At 36.6% G+C, this 22372-nt stretch overlaps 1 protein-coding gene across 12 annotated transcripts in view; it reads right to left on the bottom strand.

Moving 5' to 3' along the window:
- LOC126185655 (C-Jun-amino-terminal kinase-interacting protein 4) overlaps positions 1-22372 on the bottom strand; it is a 270109-nt gene that overhangs the window by 70135 nt on the left and 177602 nt on the right. For all 12 annotated transcript variants that reach the window (XM_049928155.1, XM_049928156.1, XM_049928146.1 and 9 more), the window contains 2 exons: positions 13846-13959; positions 3431-3613 (listed from right to left, as the gene is read on the bottom strand). In XM_049928155.1, coding sequence (XP_049784112.1) covers positions 3431-3613; positions 13846-13959 — 297 coding nt within the window. The remainder of the gene's footprint in view (positions 1-3430; positions 3614-13845; positions 13960-22372) is intronic.

The raw sequence follows: 22372 nt of genomic DNA, 5'->3' as shown, positions 1-22372 counted from the left end.
GATAAATGTCAGGAGTGTAAGATACATGACACAAGCATGCCAAAAATATTTTGTACACGTGTCCTAGACATTGATGGGTATAATCATCACATAGATTAAATTTTACAGAACTTAAGTGATGCAGTTCATAATGCATTTACATTTAGGTAGCCTTGAGTAGATTTAAAATTAAGTTTTGAATAACTTGAAGTAAAACACAAAATTTGGATTAATTAGCTGAGGAAAATTGCTAATTTAACATACGTTTTTATCACCACTGTACTTGTAGCACTCAGAACTACTGATACTTGTGGTTTCACAAAGCATGGCCTACATCTGAACAAGACCGTGAGGAAAATTTAGACTGAGCTGATTTATGAAGTTTCGGGCCATACATAGTAAAAGAACCTGTTGTTATAGGTAAAAAAAAGACCTCATTTAGGATACATTGAAACAACAGCTATCCTGCCTAAAAAGTTGTACCAGTTTTTAAACTTGTGCATGTAGCCCATAAAAGGAGGAATTCAATATACTATATTAAAAATCCATCACAACATGGAGTCTATCAAAAATAAAGAACAATAACTTGAAATTAAATAACTACAGAACATTGTTGTAAGCGGACAGAAAACTAACACTCATCATGCAGATATCTAAGGGCACACTGTAGGGTTTAAATAAAGTGGTCAATTCTGCATCTACATAAAAAAGGAACCCCATTTAGCTTGCCACAGTTAATGATGATAAAGATTTTGAAACATAAGAATATATTTAACTAACACAGACTGATTTAAACAAAGAGGGATTAATTTTCTTTGTAAATTTCAGTTGCCCACTGGATATGTAGACATCTTTGGTTTAAATGAAACTTAGTCAAAGTCTCAACTTCTGCTGGAATTTATATTCACATTTCTTGTACATTATGTATAAAGTAATGTACTTTTTAAAACTGTTTTACCTATTCACCTCACACTACCCCTTGTAATATTTTCTGAGAATGTTAGGATTGCATGGACACACCTAACTGTTTTACAATACAACTTCCTGAATCAGCAGTGTCATGTATAAGCAGTAAGTACCCTAGCACATATATCTTGTTTATATTTTTAATTGATTTACTAATTCAATTTACACATGTGTAATTTCATAAAAGAGTGTTTTATTTATATTGTTAATTCAGGTTATGTAGGAGCAATATCATAAAAGTTTGTTTTGTGTAATGGTGCATTTCATATTCAGTGCTTCTGTTACAACTTATGGATGAATCAAAAGTTACGCTGAAATCATGTTTACCAGAAGTGAGAGAACACAACCTTTTTTCCCTCCTCCTTTTTTCAAGCTATAATTGCCAATGCTCTGCTTGTCACATCTTGTCAAATAAATTACCCATTCCCTAACTTAACAACTTCTGCCAACCCCATTTACAATTATTACTGAAGATATACACTTAGTGAAGGTATGATCTTTGGTTTATGATCACTTGATTGCGTCAGACAAGACATTATGTCCTTTCATATATTCTTGTCACTAACAGTACCAAGTTTATTGAATAGTAAAAATGTGCTGTAGTCTCATATTATTTACACAGTAACTGTGTAAAGTTTACACTAGTGTACATACAGTCTCATATAATTTACACTAGTGTACGTACAGTCTCATTTTCACTTAATTCTTTCAAGCTTATGTATTCAGTTGGTGGACAATGGCCGCATGCTGATCAAATACTTACATGTCTGATTTTTTAAAAAATCTTGACATGTGCTGAACTTTTAAACATGAGTAATGTGTAATAACAGCTATGTACATGTCACTTGGTATGTCAAGTAATACAATTCTGTGTGTAGTCTGTCAATTCTGTGTCAGCCCTTGAATATGACTGAAGACAAACTGCAATTATGCATTTTATAAATAGATAATTTTAACAGTCAAATATGACAATGACATCCTTTAAAAACCCATCAAAAGATGAGTTGCTCAGAACAGCGACTGCATCTCTTTAAGGAGTCGTCATATTTCAAATACTCCACAGTTTTGAGAAGAGTGAACAAATAGTTTCTCATAAAAAATCTTCACTAAGTAATTAGCAAAACTTTACAATTTTTACAATGCAGATTAATACATAAAAAAGTAAAAGTTTACAAGTATTCTTTCTAAGTTGGCAGTATTACCAGAAAGATGAACAAAGATGAAAAAGTTGTATCAAAGTCACTTAAAAACTGTACACTGTCTACTGCATAAAATACGCTGGAATAAATGACTTAATACATACAGACTAAATCTAAAAGGCAATACTACCATTAATTTAATTGTCTTATAACAAGATAATTTTATTAAGTGCTACTGCACAGAAAAAGTTACAATGTTATATTGTTTTCCCTATCAGGTCAATTTTTTATGAAATTATGCCAACAATGTTGGACATCAGCATAGAAAGTTACACAACTATGTATGAATCATATTTTTTTTCATGGTTGTTTTTAGGATAGATTAACATAATACATAACTTGTGATATTAATTTTTGGGTGATGGAAGCTTTCCCAGTGTGTTCTGCTCTCAGGGTCCAGCCAGGTGCAGTATTTATATAACACCTTGCCGTCAACTACAGGTGATGCGTTTGCTCCATCACTTCTTCTTTATAATCTTATCGCTCCCTGCCCCTTTCCCCACTACCTGACCACATGCTACATTGGGTGGAATGGTGCAAAGACACGACTGCCAAATGCTCAGTGTGAACTCCGTTCCCACAGTACTTCTGCTGCCCATACTGGGTGCAGAAGTTGCTCTCGGCTGCCGATGTGACAAGAGCTGGCCAAGCCCTGGTTCCCTAGCTTTACTGAAAGTGAAGCCAACATGTCTGTCGATCAGGGCATTGGCCACTTGTATGGGGCGATTGTGTCCCCCATACCACCACCACCACCACCAAATGCAGCATGCACCAGGTAGAGGGGGGGGGGGGGGGGGGAGCAATAAATGTGTTACATAAACAACTGCATCCTGCTGGATACCCAAGATCAATACAAACAAATTAATTTTTATTTTTAAATCTACATGGGCTGACCAATATCTGTTTACCTATAGGATTCCCAATATTATCAATAGAAAAACAAAATTAAATACCAACAGTATTCAAATCTTTCAGAATCACAGTCTGTTAATTGCTTTTTCTTCACCTCTGGTTTTTTTTCTCAATGTGTAGTCTTGCTCATTTTCCACAGCTAATTCCCCCCCCCCCCCCCTCCCCACACACACACAAATTAGGAGCACTGTTGCTATTTATTTTTATGTTTCTGTTAACTGCACTGGGACTTTTAACTCTGGAGGTGAATACTCAACTGTGTCTCTCTAAATTTATGAAATTTCTGCTTGGAAATTTCCTTCTGTAGAATTTTAATATAAATGCAACATTATGAAAGAGAGGGCAAAATTATTACTTTTGTTGCAGTCACTCACCAGGTACAGCAACAAAAAATTTTACCGCATCACGGTGTCCATGGAAAGACAACTGAGCTTGTGCCATCGAACAATATGGGATAAAGCTGCCTGGCGTTATCTTACAGCTGTTATCAGTGTAAAGTCTTACACCCACACCTGGGCATCTGTGCACAGCCTGAACTATATTTCTGCCTCCAGAACCTGCAAATACAATTAAAGGTAATATGTTTTATCTCTAATACAATCTATATAGATTGTTTTCACTTTTATACAGATTGATTTGTATCACAGGTTCCCCTTCTCACATTAGACTAGTCACTTCACAACACAAAGGCAATTTTTTGGCAATCAGCAAGCAAGGAACATTTCAGTGGGCTGAATACTTAACATATGAAACACTTAACTGAAATTTTCAATGAAATTCTTTTACATTTGTGCTAATTACTGTATTTTGAAGTTTACATATCTCAAACAGGCAGTATTGTAAAATTTCAAATAACAGTTTCGGAAAAAGTTTGTTAGTGACATTTGGTTCACAGTAACAAAAATTCACAACGCCAAACATCCAGTTTAATGTTCCCTCCCCCAATATAACACTTTTGGCACTATTTTCAGTGCTTAAATTTACTAAATACCAAATTTCACAGTTTTATCTATGGCGTGGAAATTGGGGAAACACTGGGTGATCACACGAACCTCTTGATACAATGCTAACAATGAAAAACCTAAACTCACGAAAGTGAGAGGCTCTGTAAACATCATAAATGAAATTTGCTTTATCTATTGTTGTTCCTTACCAGAGTTTGGTTGTCTATCAGAGATCATTTTACTCCCCTTTCCTCAAATTCTTCTAAAGGTCGTTCGCATACCAGGCCATTTTTCTCAATTTCCTGCACACAGCCATTATTTTACACACCTGCCATCTCACACTTATTTGATTCACATGTTGACTTTCTGTGGTATGATTGGTCTTACAGGGTCCACAACAGAAGTGAAATCCAAACATTGTAGGTCAGTGTAGATAACAAAATTGCTTTAACGGAACTTCAACAACAGTATCACATGCAGTTCATGGGAATAGACTCTGAGGTGGAGCCGCCCCTAAATACATTTCCCAATACCAGTAATGTATTACAGAAATTAAATTATTAGGAACATTGTGATATTTCTCACTCAAATAACAATAATTAACATTTCTGGAACTACTGCTATTGTGAGATGTTTTTCGAACAGATAGTAGCTATACTTAAGGCTGCAACTTGAAATGCCAATAAACCTCTATTTAGCAGATGCTTAGGACAATGTAGCAGATGCTTGGGACATGCTTCTACAGAGAACAGCTCTTATGGACCTCTCAAAGGCTCTGAACTTTCAGCCTAAAGGTGTCCTACCACCTCCCATATGATTTTCATGTCCCTCTACTTACATCAACAAGGAATGAACAGAATGGCTGAAACTTTGCTATAGAGCTCCTGTCTCTGTACATCTCTATTACACTTTCATGCATAGTTAATCCACAATCAGTATAATATTTTGATTGTATTTTACACACTGTTTTTGTTTATGGTGTTGACAATTCTACCCACTGTTGGAATAAGTTTGTAAATCTCTTGCTAGAGTGCACTGCAATGTACGTAATGTAAGTATCACCATGTAGCCCAAGTTCCAGGTAGGAACAGAGGGAATAACCATGCAAAAATTATCTGCTACCTCTAATAACAAGTTTCTTTTTGTGAATGCATTGTGTCTAAGTTTTATTTTCATGCAAATAACTTGCATCATACTCTGGGTCTGAAAACAGCACAACTGATTTCATTGTACAATTACCAGTAAAAAATTTGGATCATGATCTTGAAAAAATTATTGAATTGTCCAAATTTTAATTAAATGGTAACACATAACTGTAGTGAAGAAGATAAGATGAGCTGATTTCATCTATAAACAAATGAATTAAGATAAGGAAACATGTATTAATAGATGATACGAAGCAATTCTTTTGTTGTAATTACTTACTTAATGAAGTGCTCAAAAATGGGTCCATCAACACCATGTTTTCTGACACTTAAGCACAACAAACCATACTAGAAATGACATGTTTTGGAGAGACCTTTAATGTGGTGTATCACTTAAACTACATACAGCAGTTGGACAAAAATTCATTAACACCCAGAGAAATGTATGCTTGAACATAAATGCAGATTCTACCCAAGCTGCAGGTGCACTGCTGTATTTGAGCATGAACGGTACCTCTATATGCTGCAAGTGTCAGTCATGTTCAGAACTGTTTTCTATGTAGTTGCGAGCACACTATGTCTAAGCTAAGTGAATCCAAACATGGGCAAATTTGTAGTGCACATATCGTGAATTCTCCCGTAACCAAGAGAGTCGAGGTGTTTGATGTTTCAAGAGGCACCATATCGAAGATTTATATCACATACAGAGAAAGCACAAAATCATCATCTGCTAAGTCACAATGGAAGCAAAAGTGTGTGTTGAGTGATTGTGACAAAACGTAAGAGCACAACAGCTGCAAATGTCACTGCAAAACTGATTGCCGCAATCGCAAACCCTGTCAGCACCAAAGCAACACAAAGGGAGCTCCATAATCAAGAAACTGAAGGGCACATTGGAATTCTAAAACCATTCATCACTGCTGTAAATTCCTGTAATAGGAAAACGTGGTGCCAAAGGAAAAAAGTCATTTGGTCACAGGAGTTCTGTTTCACACTGTTTCCAAACTCTGGCCAAGTTTGCATCCGAAGGGTGAAGCATGGCAGGGGTTTGGAGATGATTTGGGCAGCAATACTCTAGTATTCCATGGGCCTCAGTTTCTCTGAATGGTCACATTACTGACAAGAAATACGTGACAATTTGGCTGATAAAATCCATCCCATGGTTCAATGTTTGTTCCCTTTGATAATGCTGTGTTCCAAAAAGACAGAACACTTGTTCACACAGCTCACACCATCCAAGACTGGTTTTGTGAGCACAAGGATGTATTGTTACACCTCCTATGGCCACTAAAGTCACCTGATTATTGAGCCTTTGTTGTCTGCTTTGGAGAGAAGGGTGCATGATCGTTATTTACCTTTATCATCATTACCTGAACCTCTCACTATTTTGCACACAGAATGGTATAAGATTCCCCTGAAAACCATACAGGACCTGTATTTATTAATTCTGAGACAACTGGAAACACTTTCGAATGCCAACGGGTTTCCTACACAATATTAGGCACGTAGTATGTTGTACTTTTGTTGCTTTCATTTTTTTTATCCAACCCCCTGTATTTTCGTAATCTGAAGTACAAATACGAAAACCAGTAAATACTTTAATCAACATAGTGGTTGCTTGCTTTGCTGTGGACTGAATGCACACAAAACACTAAACATCTCAAGGTTAGAATTGAAAATACAAAAACATTAAGCACGCAGTGAAGTTGTCTCCACAAAATGCTTGTTTTAGGACGATTTCTTGTGGTAAAGTGTTGGAAAATTTGAGGTCAGCAGATAAATACGCTACCTACAGTTCTTATCTTGGAGAGAACTAATGATGATGTATAGTAGATGATTATGAAACAGAAAGGGGACCCAGTATGTAAATGTTTGGCTTCACTAGAGTGTGATATTATTGCCCACCCCCCTCCTCCCCCTGAAATCTTGGTTTTGGTGACAAACAGATCTGTAGCATCGCCTGAGGCATAGGTCAGTTTCGATCAGCAATGTTGCAGCCTTCTGCAGTATGGAAACTATGAGCCACACCTGAACTATATTAATCATAATCTCATGTTCACACTTGTGGTGCCACTATGAACACTGATGTCAGCCACTATAGTGATTTTAGGTTAGATTTTTTGTTAACAATGTTGCCATGCTTTCAATGTGGACAAGTATAAGATTTTACATCACAGAAAAGTTTAATGAACTCAGTATGGTTGGAATGAATCAAGACTTCTCACTGAAAATAAATACACAAACAGCAGACTTGATTCTAAAATCTAAATGCAACAACAGAAAAAGAGGATGTCAAATAATTAGAATGAATAAATAGAATGAAAGCAATTAGATGTGGCCGAGCAAACTGTTATGCAATGCATAGAAACCTTGACTAAATTTTACGACGTGTACAAAATTCTTACCAGTGTTAGACAGAAGTGAACAATTTTTATCTCATTAGAAAAAATGTTCTTTGTGAGAATTCAGAGTACATGTCCTATATCCTTGTAAAAAGGGATCTACAGATGAATGAAGCTACTGCCGCTGCTACTACTACTACTGCTACTACTACTAAATACCAGTTTTCTTCGGCACAGTTGTAGATAGATGCCTGTGTATGTTCACCAGAATAACAAAAATCTTGTATGTGCAAGAACAACAACCAGAATGGAGACAGGCCAAGCTAACTTCAAAATATGAGACATGCCAAAGATAGATACAACCGGATTCTTGTTTTGAAGCCTGCAAGTTGATGTTGCTCTCCCACATGTTTCCTGTTGTTATTGTATTACACTCCAAACAGGAAGGTGCAACACTATTATCCTATTTTAATTTTCATGCTGCTGCAAAGATGAGTGATACAGGTACCAATACAACTGGCATTAAGAAACAAATGAAATCCCAAAATTGAACAAGGCTTCAGAGCACAACGGAGTCCATAACAGATATATACAAAATTAACAGCCAGGTTAGCCATCCATCCTCTCTTAACCCAAATAAACCATAGGTCTCTTAGATAACTAATTGTGCCTAATGATTTGAAGAAAGTAAAGACTTCATCCTCTTAAAAGAAGGGTAGCAGAAATTATCCAAACACTGGCATCTAATATCACTGAACATTCATCTATTGCAGAATCTCTATATATAAAAGGAAATGTCATGACTGACTGATTCACTCACTCACCATCATCCAGCCCAAGCCGCTAAAGATAGAAACTTGACATTTGGAGAATGTGTGATCTTATACTGTAGGCATCATTTAAGAAGGGATTTTTTAAAATTCCAATTCTAAGGGGATGAAACAGGGGATGAAGTTTTTTTAATTTCCTGTCAAGGCAATTTTGAAGTTAGACCTACGAAAATTGGTATTTGGTTTCTTGGTCAGTGTTTCAGCGTTTCTGGAAATTCAACTACTAAGGGGGTCACAAACTGATTTGCTGATTCCTCATCACCAAGCCCAAACTGCTAAGGATAGAAACTTGAAGTTTGGAGTGGGTGTGGATCTTATACTGTAAGCATTATTTAAGAAGGGATTGTACTAAATTCCACTCCTAAGGTGATGAAATATGGGATGAAAGGTTGTTTGAAAGTGTTGTTATTAATGGAATTTTGAAGCTAGAATCACAAAAACTGGTATTTGTTTCTCAGCCAGAAAATAAAAAGTACTTGCTTCAGCATTTTTGGAAATTCAACTACTAAGGGGATAAAATAGTGGGTGAAAGTTGTTTTGGAAGTAAGTAATTACTACAGAACTACTAAAGAATTTCTAAGGCTACATCTATGAAAATTGGTGTTTGACTTCTCGGTTCAATGTTTCTGGAAATTCGACTCCTAATGGAGTGCAATAGGGGATGAAAATTTTTAAGAAAATATTTCATTACATTAAAAAAATTTGAAGCCCAACTTATGAAAATTGGTATTTCACTTCTTGGATAGGCATAAAGAAATATTTATTGGGGGCTGAAAGCTGCTATGGGAATACCTTCTCAAGAACGCAAAAGGTGTCATTAACAAAAACAGAATCACTTCTTCGTCAGAAGTACGTTAAAGGAAGACCTTGCTTATATGTCCTTGATTAATGTAAAAAGCTTAGAAGATGTTTCAATTTGTGAACAACATAAAAATTCAATAAAAAAAGAAGCTCTGCAGGCCATACAGTACATGCGAACGAGGCAGCGGGCACTGACCTAGTCTGAGAATATACCCTGAGCACAAACATAATGTGGTATCTTACGCAGAATGACCTCATCAATTAAAACCAGAATGAATTACAAAAAGACTTGTGATGCAAACCACAACTTGTATTTTGTCATGTGACATTCTGAACACCATGAATCAAGACAATCAGGCAGTTCTAGATTTTTTTTTACTTCTAAAAACCATTCAGTTCGGTACCATACCAACAATTGGAGAATCAAATTCTATTTGTGACTGGATTGACGATTTCTTGGCAGGGAGAATGCACCATGTTATCTTGGCTGAAGAATCATTGAGAGCTGTACAAGTAATTTCAGGACATGCCTCTGGGTAGGATATTGGGACTTTTGCTCTTTACGTTGTTTATCAGTGACCTGGCAGACAATATTAACAGTCCTCTCACAACTTTTTCAGAAGATGCAGTTATTGATAATGATGTAGACACCTAAAAAAAAGTTGGATAAATATCCAGCAAGATTTCAAAGTTATGCAAAGGTAACCACCTTGCCTTGAAAGTTCAGAATTGTAAAACACAGTATCTTATAACTACAATATCAATGAGTCACAACTGTAATCAGTCAACTCATACAAAACACCTGTGGGTAACAATTTGTTAGGTTATGAATGGGAATGAACACACAGGTTCACTTGCAGATAAAGTAAGTGTCAGTCTTTGCTTCATTCGTAGCATACTGGGAGAACACAGTGCATAAAGGATACTGCTTACAAAACAGAATGTTAGTGACATTACACAGGTCTTTAAGGACTGCATCCAAACTCTCCCTGGGAATCGTAAATTCATTTTCAAGACACATTTTTATGACATACCAGAACAGAACCACTGAAAAACTCTGAAGACACTGCTGGTTAACCCATGAAAAGCTACAAAGATGTAGTTAAAAAAAATAAAGATCATAATTTTGTTTTGTAGCAGAGTTTTGGAAGGTTTTTGGCAATATCACAGGTAAAAAAAGTAATAATGCCTCAGCACATGTGGTCTGCTTCCAGATCTAAAGTTTGTTTTAAGGTAAGGACCAACAAAAAATATGTTTTTTGTGGAAATAGCACTGGCAGCAATAAGTGAGGGAAAGGACAGTAAGCATATTCTTTTATTCAGCACATACAGTTGAGTAAGTGGTCCATGCTACATTTATGCATTTTGTTTTCAGTGAATGGGAGCAAATAGTCGTCATCCAGTGTCAACTACTGTGAATTGCTTTGGGATGATTATAATAAACTCCAATAGACTAGCAACACCAGACAATGACTTGAATTCTTATGCTAAATAAATTCAACATAGTTTATGGCATAGTTTCAGCCAGTCTAAAAAAGCTATACAATGAACACAGTGTCTTTAAGGTATCTGCAGGTAACTTAGAATAATACAAGGGAAACTTCTTGGTAAGAAACAATGATAAACTACAATACGACTTGACACACTGAAATGATTTTTAGCCTCAGAAAGTATGACATTATATTCTTCTTTTGCTTCTCTTTTCCACTCAGCCTTGTCTTTCAAATAACAAAAAAAGGGGGAGGTTAGATTAGATTAATACTAGTTCCATGGATCATGAATACAATATTTTGTAATGATGTGGAAAGAGTCAAATTTTCCAATACATGACATAATTAAGTTAATTTAACAACATACTTAAGTTAATCTAACAACTTTTTTTATTTTTTGCGTTTTTTTTATTTTTTTATAATTTTTTTCTTAATTTATATCTAAAAATTCCTCTATGGAGTAGAAGGAGTTGTCATTCAGAAATTCTTTTAATTTCTTCTTAAATACTTGTCGGTTATCTGCCAGACTTTTGATACTATTTGGTAAGTGACCAAAGACTTTAGTGGCAGTATAATTCACCCCTTTCTGTGCCAAAGTTAGATTTAATCTTGAATAGTGAAGATCATCCTTTCTCCTAGTATTGTAGTTATGTACAATGCTATTACTTTTGAATTGGATTTGGTTGTTAATAACAAATTTCATAAGAGAGTATATATACTGAGAAGCTACTGTGAATATCCCTAGATCCTTAAATAAATGTCTGCAGGATGATCTTGGGTGGACTCCAGCTATTACACACTTTTGTGCAATAAATACTTTATTCCTCAGTGATGAATTACCCCAAAATATGATACCATATGAAAGCAATGAGTGAAAATAGGCGTAGTAAGCTAATTTACTAAGATGTTTATCACCAAAATTTGCAATGACCCTTATTGCATAAGTAGCTGAACTCAAACGTTTCAGCAGATCATCAATGTGTTTCTTCCAATTTGATCTCTCATCAATGTACACACCTAAAAATTTGGAATATTCTACCTTAGCTATATGCTTCTGATTAAGGTCTATATTTATTAATGGCGTCATACCATTCACTGTACGGAACTGTATGTACTGTGTCTTATCAAAATTCAGTAAGAGTCCGTTTACAAGGAACCACTTAGTAATTTTCTGAAAGACAGTATTGACAATTTCATCAGTTAATTCTTGTTTGTCAGGTGTGATTGCTATACTTGCATCATCAGGAAAGAGAACTAACTTCACATCTTCATGAATATAGAATGGCAAGTCATTAATATATATTAAGAACAACGAAGGACCCAAGACTGACCCTTGTGGAACCCCATTCTTGATAGTTCCCAGTTTGAGGAATGTGCTGATCTCAGCATATTATGAGAACTGCTTATTTCAACTTTCTGCACTCATCCAGTTAGGTACGAATTGAACCATTTGTGCACTGTCCCACTCATGCCACAATATTTGAGCTTGTCTAGCAGAATTTCATGATTTACACAATCAAAAGCCTTTGAGAGATCACAAAAAATCCCAATGGGTGGTGTTCGGTTATTTAGATCACTCAAAATTTGATTGGTGAAGGCATATATGGCATTTTCTGTTGAAAAACCTATCTGGAAACCAAACTGACATTTTGTTAGTACTTCATTTTTACAGATATGTGAAGCTACTCTTTAATACATTACTTTCTCAAAAATTTTGGATAAAGCTGTTAGAAGGGAGATTGGACGGTAATTGTTGACATCAAATCTATCCCCCTTTTTATGCAAAGGTATAACAATAGCATATTTCAGTCTATTAGGGAAAATGTCCTGTTCCAGAGAGCTATTACACAGGTGGCTGAGAATCTTACTTATCTGTTGAGAACAAGCTTTTAGTATTTTGCTGGAAATACCATCAATTCCATGTAAGTTTTTGCTTTTAAGCAAGTTTATTATTTTCCTAATTTCAGAGGGAGAAGTGGGTGAGATTTCAATTGTATCAAATTGCATAGGTATGGCCTCTTCCATTAACAGCCTAGCATCTTCTAATGAACACCTGGATCCTACTATATCCACAACATTTAGAAAATGATTATTAAAAATATTTCCAACTTCTGACTTTTTGTTTGTAAAGTTTTCATTCAATTTGATGGTAATACTGTCTTCCTGTGCTCTTGGTTGACCTGTTTCTCTTATAATAATCTTCCAAATTGTTTTAATTTTATTATCAGAGTTGCTGATTTCAGACATGATACATATACTTCTGGATTTTTTAATAACTTTTCTTAATATAACACAGTAGTTTTTATAATGTTTGATTGTTTCTGGGTCACTACTCTTTCTTGCTGTCAGATACATTTCCCTTTTCCGGTTACAAGATATTTTTATACCCTTAGTAAGCCATGGTTTGTTACAAGGTTTCTTACGAGTATATTTAACTATTTTCTTGGGGAAGCAGTTTTCAAATGCGTTTACAAAAATGTAATGAAATAAATTATATTTTAAATTGGCATCAGGTTCACGGTACACCTCATCCCAGTCTAACTGCTGTAGGCTTTCCCTGAAATTTGCAATTGTTAAATCTTGACTGAACGTACTACTTTGGAGGACTGTTTAGTATTGCTGAATGGAGCTATGTCATATATTGTAACTAGCTGTGCACCATGATCAGAAAGACCATTCTCAACAGGCTGAGCATTTATCTGGTTAAACTTATCTTGGTCTATAAAGAAGTTATCTAACAGTGAGCTGCTATCCTTTACCACCCGAGTAGGAAAATCAATAACGGGTGTCAAATTGAAAGAACCGAGTAATAGAGGAGAAGAGAAGGAGAGGGATTGTAGATGCGTGAGTAGATATGAGTGTGCATGTCAGCACAATGCAAGTGCAAGATACAAAAAAGCGTATTACGATATTTCCCACCTCTCCAATAAGTAGATGCCATACATTATATTATGGAAAAGTTGCAACATTTAACATACACATCAGGTTCAATAAGTTTTGGAACTAATTTTTTGTATGAGGAATAAGTGGCATTATTGCTCAAGCAAATGAAATTTATTAGACTGAAGTTTGCTGTGCTAATGTCTTTTTCTCTGCTTTTTGTGTGCAGCAGTTGGCACCTTTTTAAAAAGTATTTCTTAGTTGCAAAACTTATGAAACCTACTGTGTATACAACTTAATTCTTAGTGTTTAAAACACTGGTAAGTCTTATGACAAATATTCAAGGATTCTACGTACTTTCTGATAATGGTACAGAGATGATCACGCCATTGCCAGTACCAATCCATAACCGACTAGATGAAATAAGTAGAGCAGTGATGCGGACGAATGAGAATCCTAATTTTCCAGTACCTAGGTGGAAAAAAAGTCAAAACATTATGAAATGAGCATTTTTTAAAAAAATATTACTGATTCAGAAGAATGACATCACAAATCATCTGAATTAGCTGCTTCTTATTTCAACAATCAGAAAGTGTACAGATAAGACAAAATTGAACATGTCTGATCTAATTATTCCTTTGTAATCTACAGAGAAGTACTACATGTAAGGCTTACTGGCTTCTGAAAGCAGATTTTTTTGTGTTGTTCCAAGGTTTTATATGTATGTTTCTATTGATATTGTTCAGAATAATATCACTACTACTGTCTGTAAGTGACATATTATTTAAGAAAAACAATTATTTGATGCCACTTCAACTATATTGTGAGCTACCCACGATAAAATTCAAGGTACCTCTCGGTTTCCAGGAAATAAATTTTACATATTTTACTCAGCAAAAAATTTATCTGAACAAATTCAGCTTATTTGCTACTGAATTAAACTAAATAAAACTTCCTCCTCCCCCTTAGTTAATAATGCAGTGAAGGTAAATTAGTATTACTCACAAATATTGTGGCAAATTTTCATGCTTATGAGATCACTGGCAAACAATGTTACTTCTACTTCACTACCAAGGCAAATGTTTGTCTTTTGATAATTATCAAATGCGAAACACAAAGAAATGGAAGTTTTAATAATTACATGAAGGATTTTCCTTTTACAACAAGATGAAACGTTAAACCTGCATTTTCTGGCCACAATGCATGCCATTAACCATTCAGAAAATGAAACATATGGAGCTAGAGCCCTAACCATTTCAGTGTTAGTATTCGCAGTAAAAATTAAGTTCAAAACTAGCTTTACTGCAGCAGTGTATGCATTTCTTTCAGCAGTAGACAATTGGATATGAAAATTTTAACAATATATTGCAATTTCTCTTTTTTAAATTAACACGTAAGTCACATCTTCCCAAAGTTTAGTTTCTTTGAATCCAGATAATAATGTCTCCTAAGGAAGTAGTACTGGTATGGTTGTTCAGGATTGTGGCCAATCCAGTACCATGAAGGTGTCAATTGTGTAGAAAGTACCTCTCCCCCTCCCCCTTCCATCATCTTCCAGCCAGAGTGGCTCGAGACAGTGGTCATGCAAGTGCAAGTTGTGCTTCTGTCAATGTGTGCCTGTTTTCTGTTTCGGAAGAAGGCCTTTTGGCAGAAAGCTAAAATCTAAAGCAGTCTTTTCTTTGAGCATGTCTGCAACTCAACTTCTCCTCTGTATGGTAAATAGAAATCTATCCTTTTTCACAATATTGTTGTTATTCCATCCTGGACTTTCCACTGTTTGGCGACTGATGACCTCAGATGTGAAGTCCCATAGTGCTAAGAGCCATCTGAACCACTGTTTGTTTTTTTTTCTGAACATTAAATATATTATGTCTGGCAGCATGTGTTGCCTGGTGTCCTGAGAAACTTTGACATTCAAGATAATTAATTTCTTTTTTTGTCCGAATTTATTCAGTTTGTTGATGCATGAAAGACCATTGACATAGAAGGGAAACAATCCACCAAAGTCCAAACATTAATTCCCACTATGGGGATATAAAAAAGCAATATGTATAAATGATCCTATTACAGCTCATTGGCTGACAGCAACAAAATACACCACAGTAAAACAAAGGCCATCCAAAACTTCTAATACCTAAATGTTAAATTTCAATTCAATACTGTCAATATATATAGTTCTTCGAACTGCAATAACCTAACAAAAATCCAGTCACTGCAAAAAGTTTTAGAGAGGTCTAGCTAACTACAAATAAATATACATAACTAAAACTATCTTTTGTTTCTTGTAAGTTCCTTGTACTTCACGATTAGTGGCTCATTGAGGAAAGTTTGAATTTGTGAGTGGTGGCCCAGGAACACCTACATGCCATTACCCTTAAATTAAATTAAAATAGAAATGACCACTGGCTTATAAAATGAGCATAAAAATGTTGTGCCCATGAAGTTCCTAAGAATATAAAGAGATAGCAGAGAAACATTACAATAATGTTTTAAGTTGAGCTTTTGAAGCATGGATTCATTCTCCTAAACGGATGGCACAGAAACAGCCATCATATGATAATGAAAAGTTAACGAACACATCATTCAGAACATGGAGCAAGTAAAATTGATCAGAGGCAACAGAAACTGGTTAATAAAAATATTGGGGTCATTGGTTTCATTTAAATCTTTCTGCATAAAATGAAATTTGAAAAATAAGTTAACAAAAACAAACACTGAAGAACTCAAACATACTTTATTTTTCAAATAACGTATCAAGCAGATTTCTTTAGTGGAAAATAAGTAATAAATGGATGACCCTGCCATTTTGCAACTTGATGAAACCTACTTCCCAATGATCTAATCATCCACAGCAAATTTCAACCTACACACCTCACTGTTGGCCGAAATAGATGACTTTCATAAAGTCTTTGTAATCTCCAATTTATTTAACATAGCATTTCTTGGGAGAAAATCCCCACTGTAAGCTATTCATGCCAGTAGTAGTACACAGACACACGTACATGCGAAGAGTGAATAAATTCATTATAGGAATGATGAGTTTAATAGATATTGTGATCTGTTTCACTGTTGCATGGAAATACCTATCATAGCAGAGACAAAAACTGCAACCTGGTCATCTATGGAGGTGGCAGTACCTGATGGGCAGCAAAAAACCGGCTGCCGTAGCACCTGAGAGAAGCAAAGCTAACAGAATATTATTCAAATCCTGAATGAACTTGGCCACAATTAGTGCTTAATTTGTATGATGTTACAGTGAAATGTATTACTGTAAGTGGGTAAAAGCATTGTTGAATTTGACCTAATTAGAAGTTGGAAGTTGTATATTGTCTGAGCCCTAGAAGAAATAGATAAAGCAAAAGGCAAACTTCTGTAGCATCCTTGCTGTAATGTATTGCAAACTACAATGCTTCGTATATCCTGAGATTAAGTGGGTAGCACATGATCTGAGTAATTTGTGTAGTTTAATTTTGGGAAGAATTTTTGTGTAGTCAGATCGTGTTTTAAGTAGAAAAGTTATTTGGTAGGTTAAAAATGGCACCTTGGGTTAGAAATCATATAGGTCAAATGATTTTGTACGGCATCTACAAGGCAATGGCAATAGGTAGAAGTGGGAATAGAATTTTTATATTGCTCAGAAAGTGACACCTCAGCTGTAAGTGAAATAAGCAATAAACGTGGGTTTAAAAAGTAGACAGCAAACCTGAACAGCGTGTCACTGAATTCTTAATCAATGTGGACTATCCATTATATTCTGAGCTCATTCTGATAGTTTGATTGGGAATATAAGAAAAAAGTCTTTAATGTTATTACCCTTCACACCTATATAGGATAAGATAAAAAACAGAACTAAATTTGCCCACTATAATATGGTTTAATTAAAAAGGAAACAAGAATGTGGAAAGATAAGCTGGAATATCCAAGTATTTGTTTTCATACGTAAAAAAAAGTATTTATTAATGAAATGCAAGGTAACGATTCATAAAAATTTAATCTATTTTCAAGAGTCTCCTGAAATATGTCACGTTCCTATAGCCATATAATTTCATTTAAATATTAGTACAACTTCTACAAAAAGAGTAGTCAGATGCATTTTGTTTTTATTAAACTGAGTGGCTTTAGTTATAAATAAGTGACCCATGTACACCGATGATTTAAAAATAACAGTAGTCTTTCATAACTGACTTGTTTATGACATTTATCCATGAGATATTACAACTGTAGTTATATGGTGGTATACCAAGCCGACACTTGCTGACTAAGTTCACAGAGCTTAGGCCCCACAATTTGTTGGGTAAGTGAGGCGCACTAAAAAAAAAAAAAAAAAAAAAAAAAAAAAAAAAAAAAAAAAAAAAAAATATATATATATATATATATATATATATATATATATATATATAAAGACTTGGTCTTTAAATATGTCTGCTTGTGTCTGGATATGTGTGGATGGATATGTGTGTGTGTGCGCGAGTGTATACCCGTCCTTTTTTCCCCCTGAGGTAAGTCTTTCCGCTCCCGGGACTGGAATGACTCCTTACCCTCTCCCTTAAAACCCACATCCTTTCGTCTTTCCCTCTCCTTCCCTCTTTCCTGATGAGGCAACAGTTTGTTGCGAAAGCTTGAATTTTGTGTGTATGTTTGTGTTCGTTTGTGTGTCTGTCGACCTGCCAGCACTTTCATTTGGTAAGTCACATCATCTTTGTTTTTAGGTATATTTTTCCTTCGTGGAATGTTTCCTTCTATTTTATATATATATATATATATATATATATATATATATAGAGGGAAACATTCCACGTGGGAAAAATATATCTAAAAAGAAAGATGATGAGACTTACCAAACAAAAGCGCTGGCAGGTCGATAGACACACAAACAAACACAAACATACACACAAAATTCAAGCTTTCGCAACCAACTGTTGCCTCATCAGGAAAGAGGGAAGGAGAGGGAAAGACAAAAGGATTTGGGTTTTAAGGGAGAGGGTAAGGAGTCATTCCAATCCCGGGAGCGGAAAGACTTACCTTAGGGGGAAAAAAGGACAGGTATACACTCGCGCACACACACACATATCCATCAGCATATACACAGACACAAGCAGACATTTTTAAAGGCAAAGAGTTTGGGCAGAGATGTCAGTCGGGGCGGAAGTACAGAGGCAAAGATGATGTTGAAAGACAGGTGAGGTATGAGCGGCGGCAAATTGAAATTAGAAATTAGCGGAGATTGAGGCCTGGCGGATAGCGAGAAGAGAAAATATGCTGAAGGGCAAGTTCCCATCTCCGGAGTTCTGACAGGTTGGTGTTAGTGGGAAGTATCCAGATAACCCGGACGGTGTAACACTGTGCCAAGATGTGCTGGCCGTGCACCAAGGCATGTTTAGCCACAGGGTGATCCTCATTACCAACAAACACTGTCTGCCTGTGTCCATTCATGCGAATGGACAGTTTGTTGCTGGTCATTCCCACATAGAACGCTTCACAGTGTAGGCAGGTCAGTTGGTAAATCACGTGGGTGCTTTCACACGTGGCTCTGCCTTTGATCGTGTACACCTTCCGGGTTACAGGACTGGAATAGGTGGTGGTGGGAGGGTGCATGGGACAGGTTTTACACCGGGGGCGGTTACAGGGGTAGGAGCCAAAGGGTAGGGAAGGTGGTTTGGGGATTTCATAGGGATGAACTAAGAGGTTACGAAGGTTAGGTGGACGGCGGAAAGACACTCTTGGTGGAGTGGGGAGGGTTTCATGAAGGACGGATCTCATTTCAGGGCAGGATTCGAGGAAGTCGTATCCCTGCTGGAGAGCCACATTCAGAAACTGATCCAGTCCCGGAAAGTACCCTGTCACAAGTGGGGCACTTTTGGGGTTCTTCTGTGGAAGGTTCCGGGTTAGAGGAGATGAGGAAGTGGCTCTGGTTATTTGCTTCTGTACCAGGCCGGGAGGGTAGTTACGGGATGCAAAAGCTGTTTTCAGGTTGTTGGTGTCTGCTTGTGTCTGTGTATGTGTGGATGGATATGTGTGTGTGTGCGCAAGTGTATACCTGTCCTTTTTTCCCCCTAAGGTAAGTCTTTCCGCTCCCGGGATTGGAATGACTCCTTACCCTCTCCCTTAAAACCCATATCCTTTTGTCTTTCCTTCTCCTTCCCTCTTTCCTGACGAGGCAACCGTTGGTTGCGAAAGCTTGAATTTTGTGTGTATGTTTGTGTGTCTATCGACCTGCCAGCGCTTTTGTTTGGTAAGTCTCATCATCTTTCTTTATATATATATATATACCTAAAAACAAAGATGATGTGACTTACCAAATGAAAGTGCTGGCAGGTCGACAGACACACATACGAACACAAACATACACACAAAATTCAAGCTTTCGCAACAAACTGTTGCCTCATCAGGAAAGAGGGAAGGAGAGGGAAAGACGAAAGGATGTGGGTTTTAAGGGAGAGGGTAAGAAGTCATTCCAGTCCCGGGAGCGGAAAGACTTACCTCAGGGGGAAAAAAGGACGGGTATACACGCGCACACACACACATATCCATCCACACATATACAGACACAAGCAGATATATATATATATATATATATATATATATATATATATATATATATATATATATATATATATATATATATATATATATATATATATATATATGTGTGTGGATGGATATGTGTGTGTGTGCGAGTGTGTACCCGTCCTTTTTTCCCCCTAAGGTAAGTCTTTCCGCTCCCGGGACTGGAATGACTCCTTACCCTCTCCCTTAAAACCCACATCCTTTCGTCTTTCCCTCTCCTTCCCTCTTTCCTGATGAGGCAACAGTTTGTTGCGAAAGCTTGAATTTTGTGTGTATGTTTGTGTTCGTTTGTGTGTCTGTCGACCTGCCAGCACTTTCATTTGGTAAGTCACATCATCTTTGTTTTTAGATATATTTTTCCTTCGTGGAATGTTTCCTTCTATTATAACTATATATATATATATATATATATATATATATATATATATATATATATAGAGAGAGAGAGAGAGAGAGAGAGAGTGAGAGAGAGAGAGCTCAACTTATTGCGGTAAGAGGGAAGAGGGTGTTAGTTGACAGCAAGTAATGTGCTATTAAATTCATGGTTGCCACGTCAAACTGCCTCATTTGTATAGACTCCCATATGGCATAGTACATGTAACCCTTATTCTACACTGTAGTTATATTTTTGTAATTAAATGTTTCAGTGGAGACTGATAAGCATTTAATTTTAAAATTAAGTAATAACTACACTATGTGATCATAAGTATCCGGACACCTGGGTGAAAATGACGTACCATCGGTAATGCTGGAATTCAATGTGGTGTTGGCCCACCCTTACCCTTGATGACACCTTCCCCTCTCACAGGCATACGTTCAATCAGGAGTTGGAAGGTTTCTTGGGGAACGGCAGCCCATTCTTCATGGAGTGCTGCACTGAGGAGAGGTATCAATGTCGGTTGGTGAGGACTGGCATGAAGTCTGCATTCCAAAGGTGTTCTAAAGGATTCAGGTCAGGACTCAGTGCAGGCCAATCCATTAGAGATGTTGTTGTTGTGAAATCATTCCACCAGAGGTCATGCATTATGAACGGGTACTCGATCGTGCTGAAAGATGCAATCGCCATCCTTGAATTGCTCTTAAACAGTGGGAAGCAGGAAGGTGCTTAAAACATCAATGTAGGCCTGTGCTGTGACAATGCCAAGCAAAACAACAAGGGGCGCAAGACACCTTCATTATAAACACAACCACACCATAACACCACCACCTCTGAATTTTATTGCTGCCAGATGTCATTCACCGGGCATTTGCCATACCCACACCCTGCCATCAGATCGCCACATTGTGTACTGTGATTTGTCACTCCACACAACATTTTTCCACTGTTCAATCGTCCAATGTTTATGCTCCCTACACCAAACGAGGCACCGTTTGGCATTTACCAGCGTGATGTGTGGTTTATGAGCAGCTGTTCGACCATGAAATCCAAGTTTTCACACCTCACGCCTAGCTGTCGTAGTACTTGCAATGGATCTTGATGCAGTTTGGAATTCCTGTGTGATATCTGGATAGATGTCTGCCTTTTACACATTACAACCCTCTTCAACTGACGGCGGTCCCTGTCGTCAACAGATGAGGTCGGCTTGTATGCTTTTGTGCTGTACGTGTCCATTCACGTTTCCTTTCACTATCACATTGGAAACAGTGGATCTAGGGATGTTTACGAGTGGGGAAATCCCACGTACAGAAGTATGACACATGTGACAGCCAATCATCTGACCACATTCAAAGTCCATGAGTTTCGCAGAGTGCCCCATTCTGCTCTCCCACGATGTCTAATGACTACTGATGTCACTGATATGGACTACCTGGCTGGCAGCACAATGCACCTAATATGGAAAATGTGTTTTTGGGTGTGTCCGGATACTTTTGATGTTATCTACAAACTGTATGTCTACCTTTTAATTTTTGAGGAGGAACCTACAAAAATGACTTCCAAAACTGTATCCTCAATATTAGAGAGAGAGAGACAGAGAGAAAGAAACAGTCTACAATAATGAATGCACAGATGTGTCGATAACAAGCCACACTACTATGTAACAATGTGAAAAGGCATCCAGATTGTAGTGATCTACTGCATCCCAAAATGGTATTTCATTTTTGAAGCTGTTCATGGATGGGTATTTGACAAAAACTCAATCTCCCTACAGGTTTGTAAAGCTTTCAAACAACACAAAGCAAACTACAAAGACACTCATTTGTAATGCAAGATGCACATACTTATATCATTTTAAAAGTATCATTCATAAACAACTGCTAAAAGTCCAAATGGTTATTCTAAATAAAAAGCAACATATATTGTTTCTTTTTAAATCAT

Source organism: Schistocerca cancellata, chromosome 1, assembly GCF_023864275.1.
Source record: "Schistocerca cancellata isolate TAMUIC-IGC-003103 chromosome 1, iqSchCanc2.1, whole genome shotgun sequence".
Lineage (NCBI taxonomy): Eukaryota > Metazoa > Arthropoda > Insecta > Orthoptera > Acrididae > Schistocerca > Schistocerca cancellata.
The sequence above is the reverse complement of the archived record's forward strand: the minus strand, read 5'-3'. Positions and strand labels throughout refer to the sequence as shown.